Source organism: Leuciscus leuciscus (genome assembly GCF_965113295.1).
Source record: "Leuciscus leuciscus genome assembly, chromosome: 23".
NCBI classification, from domain to species: Eukaryota; Metazoa; Chordata; class Actinopteri; order Cypriniformes; family Leuciscidae; genus Leuciscus; species Leuciscus leuciscus.
In genome coordinates this window covers 31,658,010-31,677,321 of record NC_138747.1, presented here as the reverse complement: position 1 = coordinate 31,677,321, position 19,312 = coordinate 31,658,010, and the positions used below count along the sequence as shown (strand labels likewise).

The 19,312-nt window shown below is 40.3% G+C and overlaps 1 protein-coding gene across 1 annotated transcript in view; it reads left to right on the top strand.

Moving 5' to 3' along the window:
* col2a1b (collagen, type II, alpha 1b) overlaps positions 1 to 19,312 on the top strand; it is a 65,357-nt gene that overhangs the window by 43,311 nt on the left and 2,734 nt on the right. Inside the window, exons 36-53 of the mRNA XM_082156365.1 lie at positions 724 to 777; positions 895 to 948; positions 3,232 to 3,285; positions 4,647 to 4,754; positions 5,146 to 5,199; positions 5,273 to 5,326; positions 8,802 to 8,963; positions 9,910 to 10,017; positions 10,479 to 10,586; positions 12,341 to 12,394; positions 12,478 to 12,585; positions 13,728 to 13,781; positions 13,971 to 14,078; positions 14,186 to 14,239; positions 14,892 to 14,999; positions 15,983 to 16,271; positions 17,277 to 17,464; positions 17,556 to 17,798. Coding sequence (XP_082012491.1) covers positions 724 to 777; positions 895 to 948; positions 3,232 to 3,285; positions 4,647 to 4,754; positions 5,146 to 5,199; positions 5,273 to 5,326; positions 8,802 to 8,963; positions 9,910 to 10,017; positions 10,479 to 10,586; positions 12,341 to 12,394; positions 12,478 to 12,585; positions 13,728 to 13,781; positions 13,971 to 14,078; positions 14,186 to 14,239; positions 14,892 to 14,999; positions 15,983 to 16,271; positions 17,277 to 17,464; positions 17,556 to 17,798 — 1,962 coding nt within the window. The remainder of the gene's footprint in view (positions 1 to 723; positions 778 to 894; positions 949 to 3,231; positions 3,286 to 4,646; positions 4,755 to 5,145; positions 5,200 to 5,272; positions 5,327 to 8,801; positions 8,964 to 9,909; positions 10,018 to 10,478; positions 10,587 to 12,340; positions 12,395 to 12,477; positions 12,586 to 13,727; positions 13,782 to 13,970; positions 14,079 to 14,185; positions 14,240 to 14,891; positions 15,000 to 15,982; positions 16,272 to 17,276; positions 17,465 to 17,555; positions 17,799 to 19,312) is intronic.

Sequence of the window (19,312 nt, the reverse complement as noted above, 5' to 3'; positions counted from 1 at the left end):
ATAGGACATAAAAGGTTTCTGCATCAAAAGCAAAAGTACCCAGTGAAATGTTTAAAAATGTCTCTTTGTATCTTTGATACAAATGTTTTATGTTTCAGTCCCGTCACTTTTTTGGATATAGCCTACTTTTAAATTTTCACTGCTATTCTAAAAATAGTTTTCGGCATTACCACAAACAAGCTATGAAGCTTGAATCTGAGCGGAGGAGCTCTAGGACTGCTGTCGTCACACTCGCGAAGAAGCACTGATCACTTTGACCGGTACAACTTGAAATATATTATTCTAAACTTTTCTTTTCATTACCTTCAGTAGGTAACAAAGGAATTTGAATTGGTTGCTTTTTCTACAGAAAGCTGATCTCTATTGATCTGTCCAATTTTTCATCGATAATTTATTGGTAAAGAGTGTGAGACCTGTGTTCCCGACCGCTGATCTAGTGTGTGTGTGTGTGTGTGTGTGCATGTGTGTGCAATGTTGATCTAAAATATGCTTCTCAAACTACCACTAAACAGTGAACTGTATGTCTGCAGTATTTACAAACGGCAATAAGATAATGAATGTAAAATGAAATACCACAACAAATGTCCACTCACTGTATTTCCAGCTGAGAGACTCTCGGTGAAGCACGGGTTTAATGGGACACTTTCGCCGTGTTTTCCGAAGACACTTGCACAGAGAATTCACTCTGTCATGTTTATGAACAGAATTCTTGTGTCTTTACAGGGTTTAACGGGTCCAATCGGTCCTCCAGGTCCTGGGGGACCCAACGGTGAAAAGGTACTAAAGTTATCTGTTTTTTTATTAGTTAATTTCTTTGTTGAATGACTAATATTAACCACTGCATCACACATTCATTCATAATTGAGCCTGATCCTTTGCTCATTCATTCCTCAGGGAGAATCTGGACCCATGGGACCGTCTGGAGCTGCTGGTACTCGTGGTGTTCCTGTGAGTCTCTCACAAACTATCAGTATTCAGGAACCTGTGCTCATATTAGTGTCATTTATCAGCTTTACATATATTTTACATCAACATATTTTTGCACTTGTGATCTATATTGTTTAGAAATGACATGAAACTTCATACCGACATAAAACTTCATCCTGGTCTGACTTCTTCATACCTCGTGTAATGACATGATAGGACATGCAGTAGTGGGCAAGAGTGATGTCCGGAGGGGATAGTAGTGTTTAATGACCGCAAAAGTTTGATTAAACCATCAAAATAAAAATAAAATATTTTCGATTTTTTTTAAATAATTTAAATATGAGGGAAGAACAAAACACTAAACTTGGTATTATATGACAAAATGATCCAAAAAAAATCTATAGGAATTATTTTTACTATGCAAAAATAGAAAATGCATAGAAAATCAGGAAAAGGCATACATTGACTAAAACATTTTAGTTACCTTTATCTTACCAGGAAGTCTCATTGAGATTAAAATCTCTTTTACAAGAGAGACCTTGCCAAGGTAGCAGCCATACAGTAAGACAACATGTTAAAATACAACAAATACAAAATAAAAAGAAATATTAGAACATAGATCCTCTCAACAAAAACAATCACAAGCCTTCATTACCACTGTCTTTATGATGCCTTTAAATTCACCAATAGACACCAATTTGTCTAGTTTTAAATCTTTTTGCAAATTATTCCGTGCCCAGGGTCCATGATAGGAAAATGCAGTTTTCCCCAGTACTGTAAAAACTCTATGTACATTTACTGTAAAAGCAAACACTTTGAAGAGCGTAGCTGCTAACTGCCAGAACTAACACAAAGAAGAGTACAAAGATACGCTGGAAGTTTACCTAGCATTGCTTTATAATTAAAAATTTACCAATGCTGTTTTCTTCGTATAGTTGGTGATGTCCAACAACCCACCATCTCATAAAGAATGCAATGATGAGTAAGGGATTTTGCATTTGTAATAAAGCGTAATGAAGCTTGGTAGACTGAATCAAGGCTCGTTAGAATGGAGGAGGCTGCATGCTTGTATAATATATCACCATAATCAAGCACAGTTAGGAAGGTAGCTTCTACACGTTTCTTTTTAGCATGAAAAGTAAAATTAGATTTATTTCTCAAATAAAACCCAATTTTCACTTTGAGTTTTCTGATTAGATAAAAAATATGTACATTGAACAAAAGCTTATCATCCATCCAAATGCCCAAGTATTTGTAAGAAGAAATCCTTTCAATTTTTTTTACCATCAGATGTATAAATGCTAAAATTATCAAGTACTTATGAATGAGCCCTTGAAAAAAAACAACAACTTTGTTTTATGTGAATTTAAAACTAATTTTAAGCTCACAAAAGCACTCTGCAATGACTGAACTGCAGTTTGAAGCTCTTGCACTGCCTGTGTTATGGAAGGAGCAAGTGTATACATAATAGTATCGTCAGCATAAAAGGGTTTTTTGCTTGAATGTCGTTACCCAGGTCATTTATATAAATAGAAAACAAAAAAGGTCCCAAAATGGACCCCTGGGGGACCCCTTTAGATATATTAAGAAAATCTGATTTTTTACCCTCTACATGAACACATAAAAAATTATTAATATTTCGTTGGTTCTCTCTTGTTTATGCATCATAATTTCTTTGTATGACAGCCTGGGCAAAAATTATGTCACACAATTTGGCATGTTTCATTGCATTATTACCACAAATAAAACAGTTGAATCCAAGCACAGCTATGCAATATGCTTACAAAATATTTAACACTGTTAATAATATTTGAATAAAGGGTGAAGATGTCAGTTTTCTTGGCCGGACATCACTTTTGGCCACACTGACCCTGTATACCAGATCTTCTCATCGTGATAATTTGGATCTTCGAACACATTTTGGGATAAAAATCTGGCTAAGTTCTTGTGTTCACTGGAAAGGGCGGATGTTTCAACTGTGATCAATGCAAAGCAGCGATTGGCTGGCAGCGAGACAGACAAATAATGACATAATACAGTTAGATAACAACATCATATCAACACACATATAGATATGGATGAAATCATTAAATTTAGATAACTAAGTAATCCATGCACAAAGGTCATATATAGATGCTTTATACATATTGCGTCGTACATTCTAGGAAAAGAACATTACACGAGCAAGCTGTACAGACTAAAACACGGATCTGTTTTAGCTGATGGAATGGCATCATTAGTGTACATACAGTATAAGAATCAACAAGTACACATATACTAAAACTGAGGCTTTATCTTTGACAGGGTGACAGAGGAGAGACCGGTCCTCATGGTCCTGCTGGTTTCGCTGGTCCACCTGTAAGTACAGCAATATAATCTTAATAGCTGCTGTTTTTTTTATTTATTTCTCATACATTACCATCAAACTACAGGAATAGCTGATTCTCAGTGCACAAATAAACATTTCTTTGACCTAGAGGTTACCCAACTAAAAGTGAAACTCATTTTCTCATTTTTGTTGGAAAGTCAATGCTTATAATTGCTTGATTGTATATTTATATGATAAAGTAAGAACTGAGATGACAGTATTCAGAATAAGAGAAGGCAGAAGAGTGTCCTGTCAAATCAGAAATGATGTAATTACATCAGCTCATTACCCAGAACATAGTTTATATGATTTGTTTCTGCTTCTGCTCTCTGTTTGGCTGTTGTCTCTACATCCATACCGGTATGTTGTGTGAAGTTTGTCATATTAGACGTTTAAAACTGTTGCTGCAACCGTATGGCAGTTTTGTAGCATGATTATAGATGTGAGAGGACTGTACTTCAGCAGTTAAAGCTTTAAGTCCTTCTAAAAGATCTAAAGTGGTCAAGCTGATTCATGAGCTGGAGCTGTGAGAAGGTTTGACAATGTTTTTGACTCTTATTGAGACATATTTAAAGAAATGTAGTGGAGGAACAAGAAATCATTCAGTTCATTCATAGTTCATCCTGAAATTAATAGACCTGATTTTAATAAAACAACATAATCAGGAACATTTAAAAGTAACATTATAAATGATGAATTAACAGTTGCGTCTGATTAATGGCACAAAAGGCGTTGTTGTCCTTTCAGTGTGTTTTCAAGCACTAAGAGTTAATTATTATTAAAGAGGCCATATTAGGCCCTTTTACAGTCTTGATGTTGTTTCCGGCTCTACTAGAACAGGTTTTCCTGCTTGAATGTTGATTATTTTCCGCATATTCTCCATTGTTGCGGCTCCTCTCTTCCCAGTCTGTCAGTAACGCTCTGTTTAGTTCCTGTCTCTATGAAGCCCCTCCTCCTGAAAAGCACACTGTGCTCTGATTGGTCAGCTGGATCAGTGTGTTGTGATTGGTCGAGTGCTTCGAGTGTGTTTGGGAAATGTCCCTCCCCTTACCATAACTGCCAGTTTAACACACTACTAACTAACTCAACCAGGCCCCGCCCCTTTATTCTGCATATGAATTATTATAATGAGGAATATTGTGTCGTGTTCGTTCCTGGAAGAAACTCAAGACTACAATGGAGGCGTTTCAGGGAGTTCAGAAACACTGACACTGATATAGAGAAGAACTGGAGCTTTTTCATCATCTAACAGCAACATTACACACTAAACACAGATCAACATGGAATAAAAGCAGAATAGGTGCTCTTTAATATTGCCATTGATTGTTAAATGTGTTATTTGGTGTGTTAGGGTGCAGATGGACAGCCTGGGCTTAAAGGAGAGCAGGGTGAAGGTGGACAGAAGGGTGATGCTGGTGCCCCGGGCCCTCAGGGGCCTTCTGGATCTCCAGGTCCTCAGGTAACATAGGCCAATTTCATTTGCTTTACTGCAGTTCTGTTGTTCGATAGTATTTCTATTTCAATACTATATTTCAATTCAGTTTAAAAAAAATTCTAAAGACACATCTTTTTCATCAGCACCTGACCAATTAATACTAGTACTTACCTTCTCTATTCTATACTATTTTATTAGTTTTGTTTTGTTTTTCTGATTTAAGAAAACAAACATGCTATGTGAGCTGTGCTAGACTAACTGAGACTTGTCACAGCATTCGTATACTGTTGCCTTCTTGTTGGTCTGATTGCTTCTATTGTTCTCATTTGTAAGTCGCTTTGGATTAAAGCGTCTGCTAAATGATTAAATGTAAATGTAAATTTCTTCATATTGTTTATTCCTGCTTTGGTTATAGGGACCAACTGGTGTGTCTGGACCGAAAGGGGCTCGTGGTGCTCAAGGACCTCCTGTAAGTGCAAACCAAAGGGTCTTCTTTGCGAAAGTAGATCATGAATCTAATTTTTTTTTTATGATTTGTGCAGGGTGCCACCGGTTTCCCCGGAGCCGCCGGTAGAGTCGGACCTCCTGGACCCAATGTAAGTAAATCAATGGACCTGTTCACTAAGAGATACAAATAGTTCACTGTACAACATTTGGGCTACGTCTACATTAATCCGGATACATTTGAAAACCGCGTTTTCGTTTAAAAACACTCTATGTCCACCCTAGCGTTTTCAGGCGTTTCAGTGCGGATGAGAAACTTTAGAATTTAGAACATTACATCGCATGCGTAAACCCTCACTAAAGCTCACTGAGACGATACAGACGGAGAAATAAATAATAAAGTTATCGCGCAATTCTTCTGACAGGATCATTTTATTTAGCAGAATATCGTCCAGGTCGCTCTCACTCACTATTATATGTTTGGTCTAAAACACTAAAACTGCTCATGTTTCACCACAGGACAGCAGATGTGAGTGTATTCTGTCATCTGTGCAGGACTGTGATATGAAGAGTGTGTGAAGTCACATATTTCAGCAACAGTGTGAGAGTGAATAGCAGATAACAGGCTCAACACCGCTATAAACATCAATATCTATTGATATAATATGTGTCACATGACTAAACCTACGTCATCGTTTTGAAATACCATCATTTTCACAGTCCACACTACAGTCCACACTACAGTCCACACTACAGGCCACACTACAGTCCACACTACAGTCCACACTACAGGCCACACTACAGTCCACACTACAGTCCACACTACAGTCCACACTACAGGCCACACTACAGTCCACACTACAGGCCACACTACAGTCCACACTACAGTCCACACTACAGTCCACACTACAGGCCACACTACAGGCCACACTACAGTCCACACTACAGGCCACACTACAGTCCACACTACAGTCCACACTACAGTCCACACTACAGTCCACACTACAGTCCACACTACAGGCCACACTACAGTCCACACTACAGGCCACACTACAGTCCACACTACAGTCCACACTACAGTCCACACTACAGTCCACACTACAGTCCACACTACAGGCCACACTACAGGCCACACTACAGTCCACACTACAGTCCACACTACAGTCCACACTACACTCCACACTACAGGCCACACTACAGTCCACACTACAGTCCACACTACAGTCCACACTACAGTCCACACTACAGGCCACACTACAGTCCACACTACAGGCCACACTACAGTCCACACTACAGGCCACACTACAGGCCACACTACAGGCCACACTACAGTCCACACTACAGTCCACACTACAGGCCACACTACAGTCCACACTACAGTCCACACTACAGGCCACACTACAGTCCACACTACAGTCCACCCTACAGTCCACACTACAGTCCACACTACAGTCCACACTACAGGCCACACTACAGGCCACACTACAGTCCACACTACAGGCCACACTACAGTCCACACTACAGTCCACACTACAGGCCACACTACAGTCCACACTACAGGCCACACTACAGGCCACACTACAGTCCACACTACAGTCCACACTACAGTCCACACTACAGGCCACACTACAGTCCACACTACAGGCCACACTACAGTCCACACTACAGTCCACACTACAGTCCACACTACAGTCCACACTACAGGCCACACCACAGTCCACACCACAGTCCACACCACAGGCCACACCACAGTCCACACTACAGGCCACACTACAGGCCACACTACAGGCCACACTACAGTCCACACTACAGGCCACACTACAGGCCACACTACAGTCCACACTACAGGCCACACTACAGGCCACACTACAGTCCACACTACAGTCCACACTACAGTCCACACTACAGGCCACACTACAGGCCACACTACAGTCCACACTACAGGCCACACTACAGTCCACACTACAGGCCACACTACAGTCCACACTACAGTCCACACTACAGTCCACACTACAGTCCACACTACAGTCCACACTACAGGCCACACTACAGTCCACACTACAGTCCACACTACAGGCCACACTACAGGCCACACTACAGTCCACACTACAACACGAAAACGGCATTTTCAAATTGATCCACTTTGGAGAGCGCTCAAAAAAGTGTGAACGGAAGGCCAAAACTAAGAGAAAAAGATGTGTTTTCAAACGAAAACGTATTAGTGTGGACGAGGCCTTGATTAGTGTAATCGATGTTCAGACAAGCATGCATCAGCACAAGCTATCAATGGTCAAGCTGAAGCCTCTCTGTCCATCACGTCCCCCAGTGTGTTTACTAACAGTTTCTTCATGAGAACATGTTAAAGGTGCTCTACTAAAGCGTAACAATACCATAATATGTTTGCAGATATTTAGGAAAGATGCTAAGTTCAGATACTCGTTTCTCCTGAAAAACACTTCTACAGACAGATATTTGATTTATTATTTTACACGTTCCGTGTTGTCAGTAATTTTTTTGTTTTTTGGTCTGTGAGACTCCACCCACTGCCAGTTCACCCAATAGTATTGTTACACCCCGGGATGCCAGTTGGCGGGAAACACCGAGAACAAACTGGGTCAGAGATTGCAGATTCCACACAACCTAAAAAGCCTCGATATCCATCTAAAAATCTCTATGAACGAGAGCATATTAAATCAGCTCTCGTTATCATTATCAACTCATTAAGCCCTATACGGACGGGACTTGTTTAACATGGAGAGGTGGGGTAAAGTAATAATTACCAGAGCTTCTCTGTGATTTTAGTCCCGTCCGAATCATTACGGACAATGTTAGTAAAGATTACGGCGACTTTTACCTTCAGTAAAAAGGTCTGGAATAATGACCTCAGGTGATACTAATCCCGTGCGAATAGACCCGCTGTAAATATGTACCTAAATATTTCATCATTTCCTTTTTAAAAGTAGTTTTCCGCAGTTTTTCAAGTATGGAGACGCTTGATAAAGCATCAGTTGCGTTCTAGTCGCTGGGACGAGTCTGTGGCAAAACTCAAGTGTTTCACACACACCATTCAGATCAGAGAGAAGATCGACAGCACTTGTTAGAGGCACGAAACATCTTTTAGCGTTAGGTAAGTGCCTATTACCAACACGATCCAATCTGAAGTTAATTAATACATAGTTCGACCGGACATAACTGTTTTATATATATATAAATATAGGTTATATGTGTTTGCGCACGTGATATCAGGAAGCAGCGTAACACACACATGACGACAGGAGTGACGGCGATGTGTAAATCGAGTTACTCTCCCACTTCTGCTAGTTTACTGAGATTTCTTATCCCGTGTGAATTGGCCATTAATATTACAGACGTCCTGTGGTAAAATGACATTACTCCATCTACCCTAGTGAAGTTAATCCCGTCCGAATAGGGCTTTAAGTGTCCTCGGCTTTCATTGTCAATTGCACTCATTCCACTTGCGTGTCCTCAAACTGGCAACCCCACGTGAGCGTCGAGTCTGAGGAGGAGGGCCGGGGGGGAACAACAATCTCTGATACTTTTCATTTGAACTGCAGTACCTATTTCGCTGTCATTCTTACAGACTGCACCTTTAATGTCCGTTCTCAGGGTAACCCAGGTCCCTCTGGTCCTGCTGGTCCTCCTGGTAAAGATGGTCCGAAGGGTGTTCGTGGAGACGGCGGTCCTCCTGGAAGACCCGGAGACGCTGGGTTACGTGGATCGGCTGGTCCTGCTGGTGAGAAGGGAGATCCTGGAGAAGACGGTCCTCACGTATGTAGCTTTACTGGATCTCATTAAACGTGGCTGTTTTTCTCAACTTTGACCTCAGTAATAACTCACACATGACTGCAACCTATTATATACCTGTACTTGACAAGCTGTTAGCTCCTGTGCCTAAAACACACTGATAAATCAAGAGAAACCATACAGAGAGTAAAGTCAAACCCAAATTCATTAAGACACCTTCAACATTACTCACATTATCACTGTTTATTCGCTATAGTTTAGAAAATGGTACTAAAATATGAGGAAAAACTCAGAGTCTCACACATGAATTATGTTGAATATCTGTCAGCTGTTAAATTTAACTACACAATTAGATAATACCAGTTTAGCTCAACCAATCACCAAGCAATGCTTCATTGTGTTCAGTCTGTGTGTAAAAAGAGCATTAGCAATTAAAGAAAAAACACTTCAGCAAAACATGATCAGCTCAAAGTGTCCCAATCATTTTTGGTCCCAAATGATTATTAATGTTACTGGTAGTCACTGTATGAATAATTATTGGGTATAATATGTCACAGTTAACTTTATTTTGCTCTCCTCACTTACATAAATGAACTATAGAGTCCTGATCACACTAGTAAAGACATATCAAAAATTATATCTGGTGTCTGAATAATTTTTGGTTTGACTGTATATTCCCAGTCTGTGTTAGTGGGGCAGGAAGTACTTTTCCCAGTTTTAGGTTTGATAGTTTTTTCCCCCCCCAAATATATTTTTTTGGCATTTGCTTGAACATTAAAACAATAAAATAAAACAAAATAACGAATTAATATAAAAAATAATAATAATAAACACATCTAAACAAATAAACAAATCTAGAACAAGACTAAAACATAAAATAAAATAAGAAATATACATTTTGATACAGTTCACAGCCTTTGATTGTGAGTTGCGATGTATGATTGTGTGTTTCACTTCTGTCCCGTTCCAGGGTCCGGATGGGCCGGCAGGTCCTCAGGGTTTGGCTGGTCAGCGTGGGATTGTTGGACTCCCGGGACAGCGTGGAGAAAGAGGTTTCCCTGGCCTTCCTGGACCCTCTGTGAGTCCCACAGGAACACACTGACATTTACTGTCCTAATGATGAAAATACATCAACATTTATGATGGAAAAGTGACAGAGGAATCCATGTCAGTCATCAGATTTTTATCAGATTTTCCTTTCAGGTGGACTTTATGTAATCATACTTTGCCAGCTGTTGAGTTTCCAGTGAAAATGACAAACTGATAATAGTATCAGAAATCTTTTCATGTTTGATGATCAGCCAGTGAAACCCATACCTTTGCAGTGAATGCATTATAAAACCCACAGCTGCAAGATATGGATGCACTTTTTCTGCCAAAAAATGTCAATGGCAGGGAAGCATTGCGCCATAAATAATGGAAAATTCCGCAATGGCGGGGAAAGAATGAATAAATATCAAATGACAAATGTTATATGGGCAAATGCAAAGCTAACATGGGTAAAAGTAACTAAATGGCATTTATAAATGTCCATCACAGGGTGAGCCTGGGAAACAAGGAGCTCCTGGTGGATCTGGAGACCGCGGGCCGCCTGGACCTGTGGGATCACCGGGACTGACCGGAGCCGCTGGAGAACCCGGGAGAGAGGTACGGTACAACCCTGGGGATTTACTACGGTACAACCCTTAAAATCAACCAGTAAAATAAAAAACCCTGGGGATTTACTCCGACACCACCATTAAAATCAACCAATAAAAATGTATGCAAACGTTTTGGGATCTCGCACTGTTGAGGCCGCACCTGAATTATATTTTTCAGATATAATTTTATCTACACAATATTTCAACGACTTTGATTTAGTAAAGATGGTAGCAGATTTGAATGTAAAAACTGCTAAGAGTTATGCTTGAGTCTCTGATCTTATTGATCAGTTTCTGAAATTAGAAACCAACAGAAAGAGTTACATGATAATTTGGGACATGACCAACAATAGCAGTTATTTTACACCAGATCAAGTGGCCCAGTTCTGAATGTTCTGTTTGCATCATGTACAGTTGCTGTTACAGTGGGTTTATTTATTTATATAGCACTTTATACAGTACAAAAGCAGCTGGATCAGCCCACATCTGGATCCCACTCGAATGCCCACTGTTAAAATCCTTACAATAAATCCTTAATACAATGAAGTCCTTTAAAACTCCAATCCATTTTTTGATCTTATCGTGAATAATTCGTCTATGCTTATATAATTTCGCTCAGTTTTTGGACCTTGTAATCTTTAATCAAACCTGTATGTAAGGCCATGCTGCACTTCAGCCAATCACATTCAGATCGGCCTCCGTTCTGTGCTCACAATGCTCACTTTCACAACCGACAACCGATTGGAGTAAATCTGCTGTACTTTTTGTTCAGAGGCTCTTCAGAAGAGTCCGCACACTCCACAAAAGACGAAAGATGTCAAAAAGCGAGATAAAGTCAAGTGCTTTTACTGAGAAAAAAGGCAAACGTTTCGGTCACATGCAACCTTTCTCAATGCCAAACTTACAATGCTAAAGTGCAGGAGCCATTTTAACTATTGAAGTCACATGGTTACATAGATCACATGATGAAGCCAAGACCAATTAATGATCCAGACATAGTGTTGGACAGCATGCTATGAGAAGAAAGAAGAAGAAAAAAAAAGTCAATTTTGTTCAAAAATGTGAAAACTAATGCAGGAATTGCTAAGCCAGACGTTCTTAGGCGTTCAGCAACCAAAAGCTGCATAGTGATCCCCAACAGCGCTGCCTCTTGCATGTCCACGCATCCCTTCTCCACATGGATGGCCCATAAAGACAACATTCAAGATTTGCTCATGTGCAGGAAATGCATTGTAATCTCTCACAGCTAGTGGACTTGGTGCGCAAAAGCTACTGTTTGTAATGCGCTCCCAATTCTTCACATAAAATGTGGGGGAAAAACATTAAGAGCCAGTTTTCACGTGATTGCCAGGCCTGTGCTGCAGTTCTTTGGATGTTTTGCCCTCCAGGTCTCTGTGCTGGTCACATGACTGAAAAATACGAATGCTTTGAGGAGGTTAATGAATTTCCCAACATTGTCAAGGACATGCCGAAGATCATGTGGCATCTTTTGCCAGTCAAGGCTTGTCTATGTATTGTACAGTAGATCCACATGGATCTCGGAGCATCCTCTATAACCGTCATTGATGTTGAATCATCACTGAATTTTCCCAGTTTATACTGTACTCTCTCACAGATTTGTTCAGTTTATTGAAGATTCTTTACTGAAAGAAAACAATAAAAATTGAGATTAGGCAAATTCATTGATTTGTATTGATAGCATAAACAATACACACTGTACAAGAGCTCACGATGAGTTTAATATTATATATTGTTTTTCAGGGCAACCCTGGATCTGATGGTCCTCCTGGCCGAGATGGTTCTGCAGGAATAAAGGTGTGAGATGTAGTGTTCATGCATCACTGAGTGTTTTCCGGTGTGCGTTGCGCTCTCTGACTGGCTGTGGATGTTCTGTTCAGGGTGACCGAGGTGACACTGGTCCAGCTGGCGCTCCCGGTGCTCCAGGCGGTTCTGGGGCTCCTGGTCCGGTCGGACCCACTGGAAAACAGGGAGACCGAGGAGAGGCTGTAAGTACAGATTCCTAGAGCTCTTTTATTTGAAGAAATTACCAAACATTAGCTAATTAGTCTGGAAAATTGTGTCGAGAAAAGTGTTTGTTTTATTGAAGAGTACACTTCAAAGGATTGCCTGATATCATCTGATACATACAAAATTAGCCCCGAAATAGTTTTTTACCAACAATGTAGGCTAATACATACGTGTGTGTTCTCAGCTTGAGATTAATACAATTCTTTTATTTTATTTTAAATATATCACTTGATTAAACCAGTTAACAGGCTAGAATTTTCTAAGCCAAATTAGCCATATATCAGCGATTTTGTGTACTAGTTTAAGGGTCGACCTTGAGATTCTGTTCAGCACCGATACCCATGTATTGTTTCTCAACTGGGTGGAATGTGTTTGAGTGGCTTTAATGCACTATAAACGCTATAAAACATAAATCAAAATGAGTCTTGAGACATTCCAAGCTTTCTTAGTTGAATTTCCCTTTAAATGTGATGTTGCATCTGGAAAGTGTTATAGCTGGATGTGATAATGTATTGAAGTCCCCCTGTAGTCAATCATTTTATCTCTTAAAACTCATCTTTGATCACCAAAATGAAATATTTAAGCGTTTTTCCCTTTAAAAAAATGTCTTCATGCCTTAAAATATCTTGAATGTAACTCGACACCCTTGCCTCATTTAGTATGCGCGGTTCTATGAATATGCAAATGAGCCCCGCCTCCACTCACTCACTCAGCTCAGAGATCCACTGGTTGACGATCACACGTTGATCTGATTGGTTACAAGGTAGTTTGTGACGTCAGAAACACCAGCGATTTCAAAGCGTGTGTTTGAGACTGTCTTTGGTTCACTGCAGTTTTAAGGAGGAAATACTCAGCAATGCTGTCGACTTATGAATTTACACATGGTTTGTCTTAAAGCATATTAATAACACCACATAGACACATAAACAACATTAAAAGCTGGATCTTCACCACAGGGAGACTTTAAAGCTGCCGTTAATACATACTAATTGGCTGTAAAGCATAGGTCTTGCACTGTCCAGTGTAGTGCTGGAAAATAATAAGGGGGGAAAAAGGCTTTAAAAAGATGATTTTAAGCCAAAAGATGAAGATGCTTGACACTAATTACATTTAACTGCAGGGACCTAAAGGACCTTCTGGACCTCCGGGGCCCGCTGGAGCTCGGGGAATGCCTGTAAGTACTTTTCTTGTCACACGTTAATAACACTTTAGACTTTTCCTTGCTTTATGTATTTTGCGCCAGTTATAAAAATTAAAGTGCTGAAACTCAACTTCTGCTTTCAGGAGGCAATGTGTCAATGTATGCATACAATTCAATGTCGAATTAATGTGCGGTTGCAATGCCCATGTCCATTAAACACAGGGACCACAAGGACCGCGTGGAGATAAGGGAGAAGGCGGAGATTCAGGTGAGAGAGGACAGAAAGGACACAGAGGTTTCACCGGTCTTCAAGGTCTGCCTGGGCCTCCTGTAAGTTGATATTTATTTGTGACATTTGAACTAAAGCATTCTGCATACAAATACTGTGGTAAGATGTGATACGATAACTCAAAGACATCTGTACAATCCACACACAGGGTCAACCTGGTGATCAAGGTGCTTCTGGACCTTCTGGACCCGGTGGAGCAAGAGTATGTACCCAGGAACAAAAATATATTGGAATATACTGCAAAATATATGGGAATATACTGCACAATATATACTTTATTACATGCAGGTGTGCTAATGCTAACTAGCTTGAAAATATGAAACATTTATAATGTAGATGATTAAAAAATATATTACATTTATATATTTCTTTATATATGTGTTTATGCTGCATGAGTAAATATATTTGCAATATATTACACATGCAGTACCATATCTGATCACATATACATCTATATATTATGAAGTGTATTACTGAATATAAAATTACATACATTATGATATATTATTAAATATATTGTCACGTATTTTCAATATATGAAAAGTGGCAATTCCTTATGTTTTATTCAATATATTGAAATATATATTAACTTTGTATATTTTCAAATATACTGTTAAACCATTTAGTATATTGTTCATTCATATATAGGGAAATAAATCTTCTTTTCATAAGGGAATATACCATGTACCCAGAGTTTAGCTCCAACCTCAAACACACTGAACCGGCGGATCAAGGTCTTGGTTGGATGAGGTTGGAGCTTAACTCTGGAGATCAGCAGGATCAGGATTAGAAACATTTGGACTATGCAAACTGGTGACGCTGTGCTGAGACTCAGACTTTCTGTCTCATTCCAGGGACCGCCAGGCCCTGTTGGTCCAGCTGGAAAAGATGGAGCAAATGGTTTGCCTGGACCTATCGGACCCCCCGGACCTCGTGGTCGTTCTGGAGAGACTGGGCCATCCGTGAGTACCAAAGCGAACACTAGATTTACACATTGATTCCCAACCTTCCTGGAGTATTCAGGAAGTACATCCAACGCTTCACATTTGGGTTGCCTCCCTAGTTAAAAACACTCAGTTAGTAAAGACTAGATATGGGGTACTCCCAAAATGTGTGCTGTTGGGAATATTCCAGGACCGTGGTTGGGAAATGCTGGTCTTTAAATGCCCCTATTATGCTCTTTTACAGGGATTGGCATCTCTTAATGTATAGGTTTACTTTACATTCATCCAAGGTCAAAACAACACTTTAATTTTCTGATAATATCCTCTGCAGCGTCAGCTCTATTCTCAGTGTCTGAAACGGTTCTTTCAGGGATTCAGTCTCTAAACCCCGCCTTTCTGAGAGCTACTCTGCTCTGATTGGTCTGATGGCCCAGTCTGTTGTGATTGGGTGGCCATGTCAGAAACCAAAAGCTCGTTAGCATATCTGAATCTCAGCTCTTGATCCTCAGTGATACGAACAGTAACGATGGCGTCGGTTTTACCGGATTAATCTCATCAAAGTGGATTTGCTTTGTCAGCAGAAAACAGCGTCTTCTCCACATGAACAACACGAACCAAACTCTTCCAGTCTCAGATAAACTACAGTGTTTGAGGGTCAAAGTAGACGTTGTTCACGGCAGCCAATGAAGAACATAGACTGGCATTATGCAAATCTGTTACAAACCTACGCAGATTCAGCAGGAAGTGAGACTGGAGTTACTGACCACTCGTTTCAGTTCAGAATCACTTCTTTCTTTTGAGAGACAAAAACTCCATTTATCTGCACTTTGAAACTTTGCAGATCTTTTACAGTCACAAACAGCTCTATCACACACTCCATGAAAGGGAATATCAGAAAAAGCATAAGAGGGGCACTTTAAATATTTGGATAAAAAGTCTGCTAATAATTAAGGTCACATAACAGTAAATAAGTGTCTGTAAAATACAATGCTTCTCCAAAGGGCCCGCCTGGAAATCCTGGACCCCCCGGTCTCCCTGGCCCACCGGGACCTGGCATCGACATGTCTGCATTTGCTGGTCTGTCTCACCCTGAAAAGGGTCCTGATCCCTTGAGGTACATGAGGGCAGACCAGGCCGCCGAAGGCAACCATCAGCACGATGCCGAGGTGGATGCCACTCTGAAATCCCTGAACAACCAGGTTGAGGACATTCGTAGCCCGGACGGGACTAAAAAGAGCCCGGCCCGGACCTGCAGAGACCTGAAGCTTTGCCACCCGGACTGGAAGAGCGGTGAGTGAGCGTCAGAGGCGTGTGTGGTTAACGCCAGACACTAAGCTTTTACACTACATGGTTCAAGTGACCCAATTACAATTTTTTTCCTCCCATGTGGCACAGATTGGATATGACCCACGAATGTGCAAGCAGGAAAAAGCGCATGGATTCTGATATTCTCAGATAGGTTTCAGGCCTCATTCATATGAGGAAATAAATCGGATATGAATCGGATACGTGCATTTGACCTGCCCCGTAATCGGACAGATCGGATATTCCCCTGTCAATGCGAATCGTACGTCATTGAAAAAAGTGACTTTTTGAAACATTTCGCAGAACAGATAAATCTTTAACAAATTAAACATCTCTAGTTGACTAGCTGAGTATTAATTTCTTTGGTTTGTGTTAAATCAGAGGCGATCTGGCGCTGAAATGTGTCGCGTTTGAAATCATAGAGAGCTCGACGAGTTGTGGAGACTCTCTATTCGTTCCAGTGAAATCACCAAATGAAATGCACACAAACATGTCCCTGCTCTTGATATACAATCTCTGATGAACACATTTGGTTTTAATGAGGAAAAATAACCTATACAAGGGCAGATTCGAACCCAGAACCTCTGACATGCTTAACAAAAGCTCTACCACGGGACCGTTTTATAGCAGATCTGTGAACATAATCACTGTCTTGAAGAATTTGTACTACAGTGATTTTGATATAAGGATGAAACTATTGCGTTAAAAATGTTTCTATGAATTCCATGTCAATAAATTAAACTCATGTACTATTGAAATTGATTTCTTGATATCATAATGTTATCTTTTGTATGTTTCGCCAAGGGTAGTGTAAAAGATAGATATCATTATTATAATGTAAGCGGGTCGTCAAAAAAATCAGTTATAGTCAAGAAATCGGAAATTGGGCATCAGGACCTGCAGTGTAAATGCGGCCTAACAGTGGAGTTCATGTGGGACCTAGTAAATGGGTAAAATGTGTGGTGTTAAGAAAGTTTACTCTCTCTTTAGGTGAATACTGGATTGATCCTAACCAGGGCTGCACCGTTGATGCTATCAAGGTGTTCTGCAACATGGAGACCGGCGAGACTTGCGTCTATCCAAAACCCACCAACATCCCACGCAAGAACTGGTGGACTTCCAAGGGTTCTGAACGCAAACATGTTTGGTTTGGAGAAGCCATGAATGGTGGATTCCATGTGAGTTTCTTGAGGACCGTTTTCAGAACAATCCTTTAGGATTTAGATAATCTCTGGCTAATGAACTCTCTTGTCTTTTTCACTGCCACAGTTTGGCTATGGAGACGACAATCTGGCTCCTAATACAGCAAGTATTCAGATGACGTTCCTGAGACTGCTGTCCACAGAGGCCTCGCAGAACCTCACATACCACTGCAAGAACAGCATTGCCTATATGGACGAGGCCGCTGGAAACCTGAAGAAAGCTCTTCTGCTCCAGGGATCCAATGATGTGGAAATCCGAGCGGAGGGCAACAGTCGCTTCACATACAGTGTTCTTGAGGATGGTTGCAAGGTGAGGAATCGCTTTTGACCTCTTTTGAATAGGCTTGGGAATCAAGAATTTAAAGAAAATACTGGAATTGAATGTAACCTGTAAAAGTTGATATGCAAAATGATACAAAGGGAGTAAGTAGACAATGCACCTCAGGCCCTGTTTACAACTGGTATTAAGTTGCATTTTGGTTGATTGGATCTCAAGTAAATGAGTAGGTAGTCTTTTGTGGCTGTTCGAACACATTCGACCACATGAGCGTTTACACTACGAAAGAAATCCGCTCTAATGCGTTTTTGATCTTCTCTGGAAGTGATCAAAAGTGGACAAGCTCAAAACATTTTAGAAACGTTTACCCTGTATCTAGCGTCGTCCACTTGTGATCGGATTAACCAAAACACATCTTAATACCGGGTGTAAACAGGGCCTTAGTGTTGTTGTCCTCACTGGTTGTGCTTTCATTGGAGCGTGATTCACAAACTCAGGAAATATTGGTTTACTTGACGCTTAAAGGATTAGTTCACTTTCAAAAATATTTTTGCTGATAATTTACTCTATGTCATCCAAGATATCCATGTCTTTCTTTCATTAGTCGAAAAGAAATTAAGGTTTTTGAGGAAAACATTCCAGGATTTTTCTCCATGTAATGGACTTCAATGGCAACCAACTATACCAATGTTCACAGAGGGATCAAATGTCCGTCTCAATGCAGCTTCAAAGTCTCGACACGATCCCAGTCGAGAAATAAGGTCCTTATGTAGCGAAACGATCGGCCATTTAAAAAAAAATAAAAAAAAATATACTTTTTAACCACAAATGCTCGTCGTGTACCATCTCTGAGTACCGTCACGTCATCTATCTAAGTTATTTGTCTGTGTACTCCGGTTCAAAAAGGTAGGGAAGGGCGAAAAATTCCACCTCATTTTCTCCTCCAACTTCAAAATCGTCCGACATCTTTGTTTTTATTTTTTTATTTTTTTATTTTAAAATTTCGTGACCTTTCCAACGTGATGATGTAATACGTGGCGCATCTTAGAGATTGTACAAGACGAACATTTATGGTTAAAAAGTATATAATTGTTTTGTTTTTTTTAGAAAATGACCGATCGTTTTGCTAGATAAGACTCTTATTTCTCGACTGGGATCGTGTCGAGACTTTGAAGCTGCATTGAGACGGGCATTTGAACCTTCTTTGAACATTGGTATAGTTGGTTGCCATTGAAGTCCATTCTGTGTAGAAAAATCCTGGAATGTTTTCCTCAAAAACCTTAATTTCTTTCCGACTGAAGAAAGAAAGACATGGATATCTTGGATGACATCGGGGCGAGTAAATTATCAGCAAACATTTTTTTGAAAGTGAACTAATCCTTTAAGGCCCTGACACACCATGGTTGGGCCGTTGTTAAGTGTCAGTCATCCCAGTTTTTGCACGTGTTCTGCACTGTCGGCACTTGTCAGACCCCGTCGGGGAATATTTGGGCCGGTTAAGGATGTTGAATCAGCATCTGTTGGCGTTATCGGTGAGGGAAATCTGA